Source organism: Apus apus, chromosome 7 (genome assembly GCF_020740795.1).
Source record: "Apus apus isolate bApuApu2 chromosome 7, bApuApu2.pri.cur, whole genome shotgun sequence".
In the NCBI taxonomy this organism is placed as follows: domain Eukaryota; kingdom Metazoa; phylum Chordata; class Aves; order Apodiformes; family Apodidae; genus Apus; species Apus apus.
Genome location: NC_067288.1, coordinates 7,441,153 through 7,460,180, shown reverse-complemented (window position 1 = coordinate 7,460,180; position 19,028 = coordinate 7,441,153). Strand labels below are relative to the sequence as shown.

General features: G+C 36.3%; 1 protein-coding gene across 2 annotated transcripts; it reads left to right on the top strand.

The window, feature by feature from the left end:
- Positions 1-16: 16 nt before the first annotated feature.
- On the top strand, positions 17-17,572 carry UCHL5 (ubiquitin C-terminal hydrolase L5). Of its 2 annotated transcripts, XM_051624310.1 has the most exons (11): positions 17-201; positions 1,473-1,536; positions 3,256-3,361; positions 10,815-10,940; positions 11,027-11,088; positions 11,167-11,297; positions 12,851-12,914; positions 14,031-14,133; positions 14,545-14,658; positions 15,038-15,136; positions 16,967-17,572. In XM_051624310.1, exons 1-11 carry the CDS (start codon positions 120-122, stop codon positions 17,009-17,011), a joined length of 996 nt encoding a protein of 331 aa, XP_051480270.1. In that variant the 5' UTR covers positions 17-119; the 3' UTR covers positions 17,012-17,572. The 2 variants fall into 2 exon arrangements, with proteins under 2 accessions (XP_051480270.1, XP_051480271.1); XM_051624311.1 differs by lacking the exons at positions 17-201; positions 1,473-1,536 and adding an exon at positions 6,730-6,813 and having other exon boundaries at positions 3,280-3,361.
- Positions 17,573-19,028: the final 1,456 nt, after the last annotated feature.

Here is a 19,028-nt window from a genome sequence, read left to right as displayed (position 1 = left end):
TGCCGCCGCTTCCTGCTCCCGCCCCGCCTCACCATAGCGATGACAGGCGCGGGCCGCGGGGCCTGCCGGGAAGGGAGCGGCGGCGGCGCCGGGCCTGAGGGAGCGCGCGGGCCGCCGCCATGTCGGGCGGGAGCAGCGCCGGAGAGTGGTGCCTCATGGAGAGCGACCCGGGCGTCTTCACCGAGCTCATCAAGGGCTTCGGTAAGCGGGAGAGGAGCCAGGTGCTGGCGTCGCGCCGCCGGGGGTGGCTCTGAGGCCACGGCCCCACCGGTGGCTGCGGCTGCAAGACCGACCGGCCTGGCTGCCACCTCCAGCGGGACGCTGCCCCGTTCCCTGGCGAAGGGCGCGGGTCCCCGGGGGGCTGAACCCGGTTGCGGCGTGGCTCCGGGTGGGGAACAGGGCGTCGGGCTCGGTGGAGGGGAGGCCTGCGCCGGGGAGCCCGCGCGGTTGCGGGAGCGATGCGAGAAGCGCTGCTGGGAAGTCGGTGTTGCCGCGGCGAACGGACGCGAGTGGGAGCGAGTGTGTCTCTTGGGACCTCTGCGCACCCGTGGCAGGACTGGCTGAGCAGCAGGGCCCCTCTTATCGCCCGGGGCTCCCGTGCGCTTCCGTCGGGAAGCTTGATAAGCACGTGCTGCGCAGGGGAGGGTCCCTGTGTTTGCGGCGGGCCCGGTGCGTGTTCGGTCGTGTCTGCCGGGTGCGGAGGAGAGAGGGTTGCGGCTGGGCTGAGCTGTGGTGCTTGGCAAGGGGGCTGCGTAGCCTGCCAGGGGCTGCTTTGGCTTTTGGGACATTAAATTTTATGTTGAATTGTATTTAGTATCCTTGGCCCTACTGAGCTTATATGGCGATAGCAACAGATAAGTCTACACGGGATTTTGGTCAAAGAAACAACAATTTTATGCTAGGTTTATAGTTTGTGTCATGGCTTTTTCTCACAAGTGAAGTCCAGGAATGTTTCTCCTTTTGTGTTTCAATTTAACTAATAGATTAATCATCTACATACCAAGTATTTGAACTTCTAGGGCTCTGTCTTACACAAATATTCTACTTATATGTAGTGTTTATGGTATTTTAAGCCAACTACCTATAGTCCTTCCCTGGAGATAAATGTTTTAATTTCTGCTTTGGACTAGCTGACAGTGTCTTTTAAAGCAGTTTTATTTTCAGTTGAGCAAAGGACATGAGGTGACTAATTAATGTTAATTTCTTGTGTTTCTTTTTTAAATGCTTTGGTGCTGTAAAGGCAATATCACTATACACAGGAGAAATTCCTGTAATAACTTATCTTAACCTGTGTTGTTTGTTTGGCTTGGGTTTTTTTAATTATGAAGTGTTATAGACTGTAAATATGCCTTTCCATAACCTGGACATGCAAGTTGTAGATGTTACCATAGCTCTTTCATGAGGCTGTTTTTACTGGCTGTGTCACTTTTAAGTGGAGTAATTGAAGAAACCTGTATTTTTCCTCGTTTCAGGTTGCAGAGGAGCACAAGTTGAGGAAATATGGAGTTTGGAACCAGAGAACTTTGAAAAATTAAAGTAAGGTACTTTTCTGGTCTGCATGGTTTGTATTCACACTTGTCTGAAGTCACTGAAAGTGTGTGTGCTAAACTTAAGTGTTTTTTTTGTGGAGTCTTTTTTGTTCATTTTTTGCTTCTTCAGCTTCTGCAGGAGTTCATTAGGATTTTGATTTAATTGGATGCCTGGCAGTTAAATTATTTTTTATTAAGGTTTTGGTACTTAATCTAGCTTTTCTGGGTTTGGAAGGAGATGCTAGTAGCAATGTGAAAATAGTTTTCTAATTATTTTGCCATTGGTTTGTGTCGTATCCTTTGACAAATTAGTTGACAAGCTTCTGTTCCTTGCTTTATCTCCCTTCTTCACATAACATATTGCATCTGTTCATTTATTTAAATCAATTAATTTACAGTACTTAATGCGTTTTTGTAACTCGTTTTTCTTGCAGAACTCCTTCCACATGTGTGTGAAAGAAAATACTCCTGTTACAGCTGATGTAACTGATATCATCTGGAACATTAGGCAACATTAATTATTAATTATTTTAATTTTGTCCATGATGCATGGTTATTTGTGTTCACATACAAGATTTTAAGCAGGAAATGTCATCTGTCCCAGACCATACACTGATCCTGTGCAGATTCCTTATGCTTGTCTAATTACCTTTCAGATGGTGTAGCAATTAGTACAGAAAGTGTAGTTTTAGCGGTTTTTGTCTAACTGAAAGCCTTTGACAAGTGACACCTGAATAGCAGAAATGTTACTTGAGAAGTGGTTTATTTTGTTGCCTGCTCTATGTACTTCATGTGATAATTCATCAGAACATCACTTATTTCATTGATAACGTAAGAAGTTTGCTTGTTTGCACTGTCAGATATTTATCTTTCTAGTCATGAATAATGGCCTTCCTTCTCATGCACACATGCAAGATTTTAATTTTAAGAGTTAAAGAATATAACAGTGTTGCATTTTTCAAATTGCCTGAGTGGACCCACTGTTTAAAACAACATCTTGGACTTCTGTTCGGAGTTTAGGAAAAGTTTCTTATGTGTGTTTACCTTTATAGATAAACTTCTTGGGGCATCTTTGTGGCAGTGACCTTAAATTCAGGTTGATATGTTAAATAAGTTTTTGCTTTAATGTATCTGTAGATTCTGTCTCCTTTACTAATAATTTTTTGTTCTAGGGGAATAGTAAATACAGTGCAACATGCAGTAAAAGTTTTTTACTATGCAAGACATGTAGTCTCAAAAGCAAGACAGTTTTAGTAGAAAACTGGATTTTTCTGCTTCTCAGAGAGACAACTTAAAGCATGAAGTTTCATACAAATGTCTCTTTGAATATTTCATGTATGCCTAAAAGAACTACTAAAGCTGTCATTCCAGCTCTTGTGTAAGATTGACAAATGTTTTGATAGCTATGTATCACTAACACATTCAAATGAGTATTGTGCAACTACTAGTTACAGTAACGAGGAAGATTGGTCCTGGCTTAGAAAAAGTACTGACTAAATGCTAATTCATGTTAGGATTGCATAGCATGTACAGAAAGAAGCCTAAAGTATCTGCTGCCTAATTAAAAGACCACATTTAAAAATATCAGTGCAGGTCCCCTATGGTTAGAAATAAATAACAGAATTACTGTACCAGCTTACCTGTAAATTACAGTAGAGATTTCTGGCTTAGATATTTTTCATCAGTACAGGTGATTTCTTTTTTTCCTATTAATTTTATTTTTTAGGCCAGTGCATGGGCTCATTTTCCTCTTCAAGTGGCAGCCTGGAGAGGAACCAGCAGGTTCTGTTGTTCAGGATTCCAGACTGGATACAATCTTTTTTGCTAAACAGGTATGGCAAGTTCAGTATTTTTCTTACATATGTCGTGAAACATAGCTTTTTTTTGTTAATATGTAAAAAAAATTAACATTTTGCAGTATGGAATAACTTTTAACAAAATCTGTGAGAGTAGGAACTGTGTATTAAAAAATAATTAGTAAAGTAAATCAGATTGATTTGTCAAGTCAGAAGAAATACCATCCATTATGGAAGAGTAAAGCTCTTTATTTGTCATCCCCCACCTGTAAGAGTACCTCACTCTTTTGTGCATTAAATAATTACTCGGTAAGTGTGCTCAGCTGAATGAGCAAATTATTTTTTTGAAACCACTTTCAACAAATTCTAGGAACAAATGTATGTTTTGATCTTTCTTTTATTTCTTGTGGTTCTCAGTGCTCTGGGGCCAGGGCAGTATAACTCTAGGATAATGCCTTCCTTTAAGAGTCTGCAGATTATCTTGGCATGGAAGTTTTAAGTATTTGAATCAGAAAGGTGAGTTTAAATTGGAAATGTCAGGAAAAAATGTTGGCTAATATAATCCTTCTTGTTTATTAAGTATAGAGTAGTACTGAAATTGTGTTAGTGTTGACAGCCTGCTGTGCTTATTGTTAGCAAGCAAGAAAAGCAAGAGGAAGTAACCAGAATGAAAGTAGGAGTAATTAATAAATATTTTAGCTCTTTTTCAAGAACCGCATCTCAAGCAGTGATAAATGTAACAGTCCAAGCAAGAAGTGCAACACTACATTTCTTAATTACAAAGCATTCATATAAAAGGGCAAATTATTAGGCTTTTTATGAAGACTGACATGTAGACTGTTGCTTTGAGGTGGGTTTTTTGGTTTATGGTTTTTGATTTTTAATCTTCACAAGCACGGAAGGGCTTTGTATGTAAATTCAGGATGTAAAGAAGTCTCAAGACATTTCTAGCAAAAAGTATAAAAATATGGAAAACAGTGCAAATGTTAGAAACATTTTTAGCTCGCTTGGCTACTTTGTACGTGTGTTTCTCTTGTGTAGATGACCATCTTTAGTTAGTTTCTTTTATAGTCATGTTACGCTGATGCTACTTTGTATGACTATATTTCTTCATCCTTATTAATACTGTTTTATTGATTGTTTCCCTGCTGCAGCTCCTGAGGACTGCCAAGCAGTGTACACCATTCTTGTGATGCCATGATCAGCAGTAGTTTGCTGAGTGTCTTTATAGACTGATAGGCACTAGTTCATGTTGTGTTTTCTACCTGATCAAAAGTATTGTTAGTGACCAGTAGGCTGTGGCTACAGAATAGCTTTGATGAAAATAACATCAAGGAAAACCCTTTATTTAATTCTCAAAGGGTAGTTACAGGGAGGAAATCATTCTGATACAAATCCAGAGAGGTGTTTTTTTTTTTTTAATTGAAGGTAGTTTTACCCTCATTCAAGTGATTTCATCTTCCTTGTTTGCTGTAAGTAGATTAGTTTCTCCCGGAATTACTGTTCCTTTGGATTCTGAAAAGTTTCAAAGCATTTGTCTGCTTGTTCCACTTATTTTGCTTTTTCCCCCCCCTCTTACTTTTCTGAAGAACAACACAGTTTAAAAGGAAGTAGCTAATAGGAGCTTTGTTGAGCTTTAAGTTTGGATTGCAGAACGTACATCAGAAACCTTGGATAATGTTTTACATGATGACAAAACTAGAAAATTAAAGGCCTAACAGGAAAAGGTTGTCTTTATTTGTAACTTTCTTTGAAGCATTAATATTTTATTGTTTTCTTAAGCATGAAACTTGTTTTGTGGAGGTGTAGGAACTTCCTAACCTTCTCCCTCCTTCAACTGTTGCCTTTAAAAATGTTATGCTGGAGTGACTCTAATAATTAATTTCAACATGGAAAGCACTTTCTAGAAGTGTTCACTATTTTGATATAGTAGGACCTAGTTATGCCACTTGGTGGCTCAGAGTATATGTTTTGAAAGTAATTGGCAAAGAGTTTACATTTAGAGTATCTCTTTCATGTTTTCATGTTGTCTGCTAGACAAGTGCAGTGGCTTAGCAAAATCAAAACATTTATTGTATACATACATGCCTGGACTGAGGTATTGTGACTGAACAACTAGTTAAATAATGGCAAAGAAACAAAAAAGTCAAAAAAGAAATTATCAACATCTGTCTCCTTAGTGTTGTTGGGATTTGTAATACCAGTTTAGCTCTGGTAGCTTTCACATGAGAGGTAGTTAGCCTTCATTAGAGGTCCAACTTGACAAGCTACATTGTGACAATGTTTTCTCAAGCAAATGGCTGATCTGATTATTTCCTGCTGATGACAGCAGGATGTCCTCCCAGCCTCTCTTCTTTTGACTTCATGGTTCTGTTCATCTCTTGCAATGGCTCAGCTGCTCATTGAACTTCCACGAGCCAGTGCAGCTCATCAGCCAGTGTTTTTCTGTAGATTCTCTATGCCTGTTTTCTGGGCTGGTCTCCTTCCACATTGTGAGATGTATTTGTTCATTGAGTCTGTATGGGCCAAAGCTGGTAAAAGGTAAGTGAGAGAGAACAGGAATTTCTTTACAGTAGCACTAAGGTTGTTGTATTTTGTGAAACTGCAGTCTGTGAATCCTTCTGAGTCACTGAGGAGCACAAGGGAAGACAAACATAAATATTAGATATTTCTATTGTAAAGTAGCAACTCCTCCCAGATATTATACAACTGGGCTTATGTGCCTTTTTTGTTTTCTTAATGTTTTAAGTCCAATTTTATGGTGCCTTTGAAGATGGCCTTTTATTGTCTTTCAATAATCTTTTTCAGATGTCAGACTTTTTTTTTTTAATTTTCTTAATTACAAAAGTGGTAAGTTAGATAACCATATGTTTGTTTGTAGTCTGGAACCCCAAAACAAATAGATTTGGTTTTGGGCTAGCAACATTTTTAGGCCATTTAGGATTATTGGTCTGTTGAACTGTATTCTGTTGAAGTTCCATCTTAAACTGTTTCATTTTTGGAGGGGGAAACTTGAGCTGGATGTCAAAGGCTATGGCTCTCAAACCTTGTCTAGGAAAACATCTTTCAAATTGCTTTAAGAAACAATTTTGATAAGAAGCTTGTGCGTGCTCACATTTTCCTTCTATCCCTTGCATAGCCATATTGTTGAATTCCAAATGACAATTAAGTGTCGTTATTGCTGTCATGTTTGCACTCTTAGACATGAAAAAAAGATAATCTGTGGCCAGAGATCATAGATTTACAGAAGGATTTGATGTTAAACTTGATCTTGTTCGAAGTTAAGTCACAAGTATGTTGGGGGGTTCAGTTTTGAAGTCTAATATGCATGTGTATTAAGGGAATTTTTTAATGGTCACTTTTATGTGCACTCATGTTAAATTTGGCCTCCCTGTTATGCCTAGGTGTGGTTTGGTCCTCTATTTGAGGCCACAGAACCCTGGATGATCTTACAAACCCTTTGAGCTAGGATACCTAGGCACAATGAGGTGAGTTAAGGATACAATTTCAGCCTTAACTCTGAATTTCCTGATTTCTGTGTTGCTTAACTAGACTCATGCTGTTATTTATACACACAGTGGCTACACAACTGTACCACTCAATGTATTCTGCTGTCTTCAGCATTTGCTTTGAATAGCTGGATTTTGTGCTGATGGCTGCAGAAGTGGAAAAGTCTCTTGACAAAAAAGAATGCTGTTTTTGCAGCCTTATGTACTAAAATTACTTAGTTTAATAACCTCTTCAGGCTTTATTACTGAAGTATTGGTATTGTGCCTTTGTTATATGCCATATATCTATTTTATGCTGCATCATGATGATAAAGCATTACAATTGTGTGTGATAATAAAACATTAACTTCATTAATTGGGAATAAAACATATGTACCCTCAGAAGGAGGATCTTCTAAATGATACTGTTAATAACAAAACATAGGTATTTAGTTTTTGTTCCACTAATGGAAGCCTGTTATGTAATTTTTAACATTTCCAATACTTCAGTTGATTTCAGACTCAAAATTGGTGACATTTTCAGGTTTGGTAACATTAAAATAGACCAGACATCTGTCTTAAAGCTGATCTTTAACAAATAACTAATGAAAAGTAAAATGAACTTGCAACACATCTAATCAAGGTCAGAAAGATATTTTTCAATAATTGAATATAACTAGAAGAATATTAGGTTTTTATCCCAAAGGAATAAAAGGAAATGAATGCACTTAGATAGGGTTTTGTAATAACAGTGAGTTGTGGAATGTTGTTCTAATGCTGAATTTTTCATGTTGAGCTTTGTAAAGCCAACTGTTTCTTAACTGGGATGCTTAGTAAGTGAACCACAGATTTCCTGGTTATACTATGAACTGCAGCACAGACAGGGTTGTCCACAGCTTTTTGAAGAACAAAATATGTAATCCATCAGATAAGAGGATGTGAGTCAAGAACTTGAAGTGCTTCAGTCTTAAGTTGGTACAGAAGCTGGCACTGGATCTGTAGGAAAAGGTGTATGCATGTGAACTTACGCATCATAATTGGAGAGTGTGCCAGAGCAGCCTATTCAGGTAGTTCCTAGGTTTGTTTTAAGCTAAGCTTCACTTGGTGATAAGGCAATCTTCTTGGGTTTTTTTATCATCTCACTAACTTGCATGTATATCTATATTGTTACTTTCTTTCACATATTAATAAATACACCTTGTAGCTTTGCTACCAAAATCATTCAAATGATTCTCTGCTTTAAGTTGGAATCCTGAATGCTGAGCAATTAAATGTCTCGTCAGGGCTTCCTGGATAGAAATAGACAAATATTGGGGTTTCTGGACAAATACAGAAAACCGTGCTAAGTTTTCTCAAGCAAAAATAAAAGATCTTTCTGGGACAGCCTACATATATTGTCATGCTATCTGAATGTAGAAAAAGTTTTCTGCCAATGCTGAGACACCTGATGTAAGAGATACTTTGAAAATCAGGGTGGATGGGTAATTTTTCTCGAGTGACTTGCTAGCTTGTGTGTACAGCAGTGGCTGTGTGCGTTGTTAGGGTGTTGTCCCTGTGTTACAAACCTTGCACTCATTTGCATTTGGTACTGCATTCACCTCCTCGCTCTGTGCTGTTCACCCTGCCCATGAACTACCACTGGTTGGATACCTTCTTCCATCTTGGTAGTTCCCTCACATTGTCTAGATTCAGGAGCACACTGCACTTGCTTCTATTCCTCTACTCTAGGACTACTCTTACTACCTTTTCCTTACCTTCTGCCTCTCATTTCTGAAAAGTATTTGTAATTCTGTTTCTGTTTCAACAGCTGGGGTCCTCTGGTGTAAGATCTGCATCTGTTGCATAGTATTTTTTAGCAGTAAGACAAGATTGTTTAGCTTGGTTGTTACATACTTAACCAGACTTGTCTAATACTGTAGTTGGAATACAAAAATGTATTTATGCTACAGACAAATATTTGATGGGACTACAAATTCCCTGCTGAGTTTAATTTTTCCTCTGATGTTTGCTGTTTAAAGCTCCAATTTCCAGCTAGTCCAATACAGTTTGTGTTTATCTTGCTCCTAGGCACAAAATATCACCTAATTTTCTTTCCTGTTTTTGAAGCTGTTATTGGGTTAATGGTCTGCCAGAACAATTGATTGTTCCATCTTGATTTTTCAGTACAAGTAATTACCACTTAGTGCTGCCTCTCCCTATAATGTCCTGTGTTAGTTTTCATTTAAGAAGTGTGGTTTGCTCCAACAACCCTCTCTCATTGTATTAGCACTGTTCTAATAGTTCTTCACCACAGGTGTTTCTACCTTCTTTCTTCTTTTGTCTGTCAGTTTAATTACACTGTTTGTAGCTAATGCTTCAGGTTGTAGCTCACTCTAATCCACTTACCATCATCCTGCTTCCATCCTAGTACTACTTTTACCTATGGTACCATTTTCTAGTCCTATCTCAGAATCTGTAGTTCTTGATTCCTTTTCCTGTGTTACAGTATTTTCTTAAATTATGTCCTTTGAGTAGTCTGTGTTTTTTAATTTATCTGCAGCTGTTCATTGTTTCACTGCCATTGATGGATTTTCCCTCTGTCATTAATTTTGTAATTGTGTGAACTCTAGCTCGTGTACCTGCAGTTTGAGTTTCAGTTGCTGTATCTGTTCTGCATCTGTAGTTGACTCACTTGATTACCATTTAGGTCAACTATATTCTAATTTTCTTAAATTAAGAATTGCTTTAGTATTTCTTTATCATCTGTGCTCTACCGACATTATCTGAACTGAGAACACACCAAAATTTAGAAAATGAATATGTGATGTGTCTTATCATATTAATGTAGTAGGCTTTCCTTTGGTAGGGACTAGCTTTTATTGTAAAACAAGTTGGTTGTTTTTTCTTTCTTTTTTGTTGGAAGTGGTTTCACATTTACAGCCCTGAACTAATTTTCATTTTTTTAATGCAAAATCAACATTCTCTCTCCCAATCCTAAGGTGTAAGTAGCACTTTCAATTGCAAAATAGTCTCATACACCAAAGATGCATTTTTTTTTCTAGCCTATAGCTTACTGAGAAAAAAAATATTATTAAGTCTTGCCTTTATTGTAGCCTTATACCATTTTATTATTTGGCTTCTAATTAAAATATTATAATTCTCATAGTCTCTCTCTTACCAAACACACTTGTATGTGTGAGATGTAATACTGTATTTTAGTTTGGCTATTACTAAGCAACGTTAAAGACATGGCTGTAAAACAAAGAGGTTTTTTTTTAATTGTCTGAAAATGGAGTATTTAATGCTTAAGTCTAAGAAACAGTGTCACACAAACCAGTAACTTAAATGTTAGCTTGAAAAGGATAGGTATATGGAGAATGAGGAAACAGGTGAAAAATCCGAATATGGCTATTATTCAGTAAACCATCTTAAAAAAATCTTTACATTTTGGAACACTTAAATTTTATATGTTTATTCCTAGAATACTTGAGAATTTTTTTTGTTCAGTGCAACCTTCCTATAGAAATTCTAGGTTCCATAATGTGTCTTACTGTTCCAAATATTTTTTGAGCTCCTATTCCTGGTAGGAATTCTGATTGTTTGAAAAACATTCTCTTTGGGAGAGTTGACCCCTTTTTTTTTTTTTAAGACCATAGATAGGATAATGTAATTTGAGCAGCTTGCTTTGAATAGTACTTTGTTTTTCCACTGAGATCAGAGGGTATTTCTTCTATGTCCTTTATTAATCACTTTAGGGAGATGGTAAGACAATGGAATGACAGCTTCTAAGCAGAGGTGTAAAACATCAGTTTTATCAAGGAATTGTACATCACATCTATCCAGCATTCATTTTATTGGTCTACAGCAAAGGCTTTTCTCTGGGTACTCAAGCTAGAATTGTTGCCTGTTTCAGAGTGAAGCTCTAATGTGAATCAGCATTGAAAGTGTTTGTGATGAGAAATACTCTGCATCTTTAAATTTTTATCACACCTACTGAACAAATTCTCAACATTTTTTTCCAGGTTATTAATAATGCTTGTGCTACTCAAGCCATAGTAAGTGTGCTATTAAACTGTGCTCATCAGGATATCCATCTAGGAGAGACTCTGTCAGAATTTAAAGAGTTTTCCCAAAGTTTTGATGCTGCGGTAAGTGCCTGCTGTGTTCTGTATTTTAAGTATGATCGTTTCATATCTGTGGTGCCTTACAATTTAATTTTGTTACTTACTTTCAGATGAAGGGTCTAGCACTGAGCAACTCGGAAGTGATTCGGCAGGTTCACAACAGTTTTGCCAGGTAACATATGTTTTAAATCTAGGCAAATTTTGAGCAAATCCTTTCTCATCTCAGATTTTTAAAAAATTTTCTTTGCAGGCAACAGATGTTTGAATTTGATGCCAAGTCTTCAGCAAAAGAAGAAGATGCATTTCACTTTGTAAGCTACGTTCCTGTTAATGGACGACTATATGAACTAGATGGATTAAGAGAAGGACCGATTGATTTAGGTAATATTTTTATCTTTTTTCTAAACATTCTTCATTTTAACAGGATTGCAACATACAGGTTTTATGTCACAGGATCAAACCAAGTTATTTGTTATTTATTAAAATCAAGTGTACCTGTAAAGTCCTCTTAATGGGCTATTCAGGCTCGTACTTCTTGGTTTATTTTTTGTTGGTCTGAAAATGAAATTTTCTTCCTGCATCCTCCACATTTCTGCTTGTCCCTCCTTTCAGTAAGTAAATGAACAGGCCATACAATCCAGTGTGCTTCTAATATCTAGCTTTGTTGCAGAAGAGAAGTTTGCATAACCCACTTGTGGATTTTTGCTTTCCTTACCTGAGGAAATATGTTGTGTTCTGAGCTGTCTGTAACAAACCCTGATAGAACTACATCGTCATTTTGGCTTTCCTTACCCATAGTGTACAAATCCTGTTGCTGATCTTTTTCCCTGTTTCTTTCTTCTTGTGTGATTGTCACCCAAGACAATTCCCATGTCATGATTTCAAAGCTATTTTTTTCAGGTTTATTATAAACTGTCCATTTATTTTATTGTTTGTTTCTTCTGTGGGAGCATATATACGGCTGACTTCATACACTTTTTATACAATATGTGGCTGGTGTTTATACCTATTTCTTCTTAGATAGCAAATACTTTCCCAATGGTTTAAAAAGAGAATAGCTACTTTTAGCATAATTTTATTCTCTGTAAGACTTGTTCTGTTTTGTGTCTTAGTCTTTCTTAAGTTGTGTTACTTGTGTAACATCTTGTGTCTTGAAAAGCTGTACAGTGCCTGTTGTGTGTCTGCACTTTCTTTTGAGTCTGATATCATCTCAGTATGTCCCACCCTCCATTTTCAGAGTGTTTTCCCAGTTTTCTTGACATTTGTATTTATTTGTAGGCTGAGTAATGGCTGGCAGTTAAATCTCATCTTTAGTCTGGCTAGAGAGGCTATACAGTGTACACCTACAGGCAGCATAAATTTTAGTCACAAGATCCTGAGTCTCTTCATTTGCTTTAAGGTCTTGAAATTGTTAAACATGTTTATCAACTTACAAAATCACCTTTTAGTTATTCTCTCATTCATTTTAAAATCAAGTTATTTAACATATAGTCTTGGTTTTTTCTGTCTGTTTTTTAAGATTTTATTGCATCTACACAGTATTAACTTTATTTTGTCTAAATGGAACATATGTAATTATCCATACTTTTTTTGCTGTTTACTTTTATGTTTTCATACCAACTATCAACTGATTTGTCATGAAAGACTTACATAACATAAAGCTCCCCCGTTGTTTCTTGTTACCAGCAAAATAAACATTAGATGCTTATGCTCTGAAAATTCATTTTTACTCCATTGCTTTGGCCAGAATATTACCTACATATTGTTGTTAAAAAATATCTTCCACCTCCTAAAAAATCACTGGAGTAATTTGAGACTGCAGTTGCCAAGGAAGAATGTTACATACTCTGAAGTTGTGCATAAGCTTGCGTTATGAGTTTTGAATTCACTAGAAATTATACAAAGAATAATTTTTTTCATTGTGTTTTTTCTAGGTGCATGCAATCAAGATGACTGGATAAGTGCTGTACGACCTGTCATAGAGAAACGTATACAAAAGTAAATGGTCATGATGCTTATAAAGATAGTGTCTTATGTTTAAAAATTTCTTATTCTTAATTTCCTTCAAGTAAAGATTTTTAACTGAATCTCTAAGGAATGATGCTTATGCATAATTTCTATGTGCACACATCATTGTGTGACTTCACAGTACATTGCCCAACCTGAGCCTAATGTGATAGATAAGTCTCAAATATGCTGTGTTCCTGTATTGTTAATCAAAGTAGGATCTGTGTAGTGAAGAGAGGTCCTAGTAGTACTCTGAAAAATCCAGAGCAAGATTATTAACTCTGTTAGGCAGCTGTGGGTCTTTGCAAGTAAAAACAAAGAGTGGCATTACCATGGATAAAGTTTGGGAATGTGCTTATAATAATATGAGATGAAAAGTATATCCATACATCTGTTATTTACAGAGGTCAAGTCCTCCTTAGGTACATGGCTTGTTTTAGAAATTTAAGCTAGAAAAACTCACTATACAAGTTTTCCTGCCTCTTAGCTCTGACCCCAGATTCCAGCTCCAGATGTGTTAGAAATAAAATTTATTTTATGCTATTTTTAGAAAATAATCTGCTAAGTCTTTCACCTGAAGACTTTTTTTTTATAAGCAAATTATTACTACCAAATCACATTTGAAGAATTCAGATTATGGAAGGTTTGTTGCTCTAATTGTTGAATGTGCTTTTCACATTATTGGAAGAAGTCTCCAACATTTTCTAACAAGTAACAGTAATAAGAAAGTAAAAACTATTGTGTGCAGCAGTTTTGTGCATGTTTTGTTGTCAACTGTGTCAAGTTTTGTTGTCAATTATATCATACTTTGTTTTCTTTTCTGGACAGTTTCAATACTTGTTTTTTTGTGACCACATGCAAGAATAGTAATATATTGGGGGAGAAGGTGATGAGGCATTACACATTGGATATTGCTTCTCTGAGGTCTGATTTCATTTTGTGGCAAAATTGGATCTGTAGCGCAACTTAGTTTAATAGATCCATTTAGATTTTTTCTGCCAAGTATATTCCCTTATAAGGGAATCATGGAGGAGATTTTTGAGTTGTCATGTTAATGATTAATTTTGAAAATGTTTTGGGTTTACTTTTTTTTTCTTCCTCATTTAGGTACAGTGAAGGTGAGATAAGATTTAACTTGATGGCTATTGTATCTGACAGAAAGATGATATATGAGCAGAGGATTGCAGAGCTACAGCAGCAACTCACAGAGGTAGGCTGTGGTATTTAGGTTACTGGAGTAGTTCTCTGGTAGTAGTTCTTTATCTTCACTTTATTATTCACCTCCTTTTTCCCTTGCTCCAAATGGATTATCACCAGTGCAGTGCTGTGTGGATGCACTGATGCAGCTCTGGTTGATTCTGAGTGAGATAATTTGAGCTCTCGGTACAGTATGACCGTGTCATCATGGCTCTGTCTTGACTGATTTGCTGTGATATTGGAGCTCTTCTTTACCTACTTTCTGAGCTAATTTTCGTGTAACTTAACTGCAGAAAACCCTTGAATGTTCCTATAACTGTAAGAAGAACAAGATCTTTCTGGGATATAAATACTCTTAAGGCTGATTTTGATTTAAAGAATTGCATTGACATCCATCCATTTAACTTTTTCTCTTCTGTGGAAGGAGGAGCCTATGGACACAGATCAGAGTAGTAATATGTTAAGTTCTATACAGTCAGAAGTTGCAAAATACCAGATGTTAATTGAAGAAGAGAATCAGAAATTAAAAAGATATAAGGTATGTAGCCTTTGCTTTACTGTTGAAACTAATGGAAAAGTCAGTTTGTCATGGTTAATGTAGCTCCCTTTGTTTTGCCACTTTTTTGTATCTTTGTCACTGACTTAATTATTGAGGGGTTTTTTGGCTATTATGGAAAAAAAAACATAAGTAGAATTTGTGTCTTAAGCAGTAAAATGATCTGGCATATACTTTCTCACAGAATGCTCAGAATTTTACTGTTTGGGCTTTATTTTTAGTTGGCTGAAATGTAAAAAAGATGTCCAGCTCTTGGGGGGAAGAGATGACAAGGATGGGAAAAGTCCTCATTTAGAATCATAGAATAGAATCATAGTCTATTCATGTAATAATTCTGTTAATGGTTTTATTTTATTTTTAGATTGAAAATATTAGAAGAAAACATAACTACTTGCCTTTCATCATGGAATTATTAAAGACTCTAGCAGAACACCAACAGTTAATACCATTAGTAGAAAAAGTGAGTATTTCCTAGCTGACTCTTAAGAAACAGTACAGTACTGTAGTTCTTCAGTCAGTTATATGTTGGCAGCATAAACAGCATGGATTTGTTTATTTAAATTGCTACATATAGGTACACTGCTAGTTTACTTGATAGTCCTTTGCATTTATTAAGAGGCACAATTCCAGCAGAAACTGGAGTTTGTGAGACCAGCCAACTTCGCACTGTTATGTAAAGGCAAACGGTATCTGCCCTCTGATAACCTAAAGTTTTTTAATTATGATATAGGAAGAGGCAATTCAGTATCAGCTGAACTGTCACTTTAGAAAGCATACTAGATGCCTACAATACAAGAGATGCACAGTTTGGGCTTTTCTACACAGGAAATAAAAAGTCCTATTGAAATTGTCATGTGTAGCTACAGTTAGTATGTGGTAGAGGTCCCCAGAACGTCTTGACATCCCTTTTTGAACTGAAGATTATTTAAATATATACATTGATCCGTTTTGCCAACCTGGACTCTTTAGTACTGAGTTTTGTTGATTTATCTAGCTACCAACACTAGGTGGCAACCTTTGCCCAGAGGTTGTAGTAATCTAGGTAGCTTGAAATTTGTTCTCTATCTTTCTCTGTTCTCATACTGATTTACAGGCTCATTGTTTTCCCCTTTTTGAAGTCCCTGGCTATTATATTGAATTACTATTAAGGTTTATCTTAAGGCGTGTTTATCAAAGTGTGTCTTGTCACTTTGGCAAGGTTGTTAAACTGTATGGCTAGTCAAGTACTTGAATTGTAATAAGGTCAGTGCTGGCTTGCCTGTCTACTCATGTGCCATAGGCAGTTTCCCTAATTATGAACATGCACTGAAAAAGGATCTCAAGATGATAATGAGAAAAAGAGCTAAATATTATTTAATGGGCAAGTTCTTAAGCTGAATTTTCTTAGGGAAGTATGTTTGCAGGCCAGTAGTTAATAAGACAGTAACTTTTGGATGCAGTTCTTAGTATTTTTCCTTCTTTGGGTAAGTTGTGGAATTATAAGCCAGTTTCGTATTAATGGGAGTTATTTATAACACCATCAGGCTTCTTCTACAAATAAATTTTCAGTGGATCTGAGCAACTGATAATTCATAATTCTTAATCACTGAATTAGATCCCATTCTACTCAATAAGCAGTTACAAGCAGCAGTCCAACTCAGAATGAGCAAATGTTTTGACAAAAAGATGGCTAGTATTGCATTTGAATTGTCCTCTCTTCTTGCCTGTTTTTTTTCCACTTAGTAAGGAAGAAGGTGTTAGTTCAGTCAGTTTGAACTATCTACTAATTGATACAAGTTATATGAGAACCTGTTTGCAAATATCCTGGCAGAAACTCTTGACGCTTTTTTCCCACTCTGCTCTTTTGGAAGACTGGAAAAAATAAGATCTTGGTTGCTTCAAAGTTTAATTTGTGATAATCAGTGTATCTGAATGCTGTTTTCTTGTGACATAGTCTTTTCAGTAGGAAGAGCTATTTCTGTGTTAAAGGAAATTAATGTGAAGGTATGAAAAATTAATGTTAAATTTTGTTCTTAAAATAGTGCTTTTTTCACCTCTTCTTTTTATGGAAGTTATTTAATCTTTGGTTTCTTTTATATGTTTAAATCTACATGGATTCTTAACAGACTTTATATATGAACCTAGTAAAATAGTAGTGGGATACTTCTGAAAGGTCCAAAATTTACATGTAGGATGTCTCTTTCTACAGCGTGTTTTGTTGTGTTTAACAATCTGTGAGTAGTCATTCAGAGCTCCAAAAAGACAGTCTTTATCTTATCAGAGCTTAACCTCATCTCCCTTTGTTTTCTAGGCGAAAGAAAAACAGAATGCCAAGAAAGTTCAAGAGGCCAAGTGAAGATGACGTTGCAGAATACATTTATGTGCTTCTGAAACTGTTTTCATGACAACAAATAAAACTTTTCATTAAATTTTGTCCAGCGCACGTTTGACAATTGTAACAGTTTGTCTTGTACTGTATGCACGGGTCTGATTTTCTTCCTTCCCTGCATCTTGTGCATGTAGTACTGCTAAGTAATGTTTAGGTTCTCTTGGTCAAATTCAGTATTTAGCAGTCTATCTGATTTCTGAAAGCTTGGGAAGTGGACCTAAAAATGTGCAAGGAAAATATGCCCATTTTGTCCCACTGGAGTATATGATAATGATGCAAATTCCAGAGTTTAAGTATAAGCGTGAGCTTTCTTTGCTCATCCCTACTAACAGTTATACTACTCTCCAATTGTTCAGTGACATAACCTTGTGTCTTTGTTTTTATGAAGTATGTGTCTAATTTTTTTACGAAATTGAAAAGTATGAGTTTAGTGGTAGAAACATTTGCAAAGACCGATGTATAATCTCAAAAGATCTGCATTGCTTTAGTAGAAATAATAAATATTCCCATTTTTATTTTGGCAAACTATTCTGTGGTATTTTATTATTGGTTAAGATGATTAGGGTATGTATTGGAGACCATCAGTTTTGTGACTCTGAGGATGCACGCTCTAAATTTGGGTTAGAAAGAAAACACACTATTGTTCTGGGGAGCTGATGTTCTTGGATACAAGTTAGCACTCTTCTAGAGTATGCTAAATTTAAGTCTTTAAAACAATGCTTTTTAATTGACCTTAGGAGGTAATTTAGGATAAAAAACACCCATGGAAGATTTTTGTTGATAACAACATTGTAATGGAAGATGTTTCAACTGTGTTCCATGGATCCTAGTGGGGATGGTGCTCCCATGGTGCCCTGCACTTACTGCTGCTCATATGGGAACTCTGAATATGCAAATTGTTTTGGTAAGAATAGTAACAGACCATTGTATCAATACATAATACTTTAATTACTGAAACACTGTTATCATATAGTGTATATAAATGTATTTAGAAAACTTCTGTTTTCTTCCTAAGACTCAGACAAGAAATAAAAACAAGCAAAAGAACCTGGGTTGTTTGGAAGACATTTTAAAACCAGTAAAAGATGTTTGTTTTCCCTGCTTTGCCTATAGGAAAATACTTCCTCGAACTGTCAAGTCCTTAGGTCTTGTAAACTTATGTGATGAAAATATACTATGTTTACATTTTTTTAAACCCTAGTATGAAATAAATTGCTGCCTGTTGATGCTTCATGTATATTGCAGATACATATTGAAAGGATAACATTTTGGCCAAAGAACTAAAACATATACACTGCTCTGACTGCTGAAAAGATGCACTTGAGTCATTGCTGTGGCTGGAAGGGTAAGATAATTCAGAAAACTACAATAGGTCTGTGTTCGTGATAAGGTTGATGAGAACTGGTGTGCAAGAGTTCCCTACTTGAGTAAGTCATCACAGAAGTATTGTTTAGGTGAAGGGAAAGATTTTCTCTTTTAAGTGGCATTTGTGATCTTTAATTATACTTTAAACTCCATTTCTGCCTGTTGAAAAGGTGTCTAAGGGGTAGCCTGCTGATTCCTGCTGCACTCTGACATTCTTGAATAATTTGGATGCTTTCTACAGTAGAATTTTGCTATTCTGTACTGAAGTTCTTTTCCATGGATTTCCTATTATTTTCCAAGAGGAAAAGGAAGCAAAAAAGCAGCAAATTATTTTTGCAATTGTCAATAAATTGTAATAGTTTTTGTAGAAATTACAATAACATTACAATAACATTCTAATTCAACTTTCTGAATGTGTGGAATGAAAAAAGGGATGGATGTAAAGATCAAATTTTAACTAAATTTCTTAGTCTGATATGTGGATGAATTTTTTTAAGAAGTATTTAATGCAAAAGTAGAAGAACCCAAAATTAGTGTAGTTTGTTACACAATCTTATTTTTCTCTGGTCAAATCCCAGATGCTAATTTTTTTACCATTTTCACCAAGTTTATAAAACCA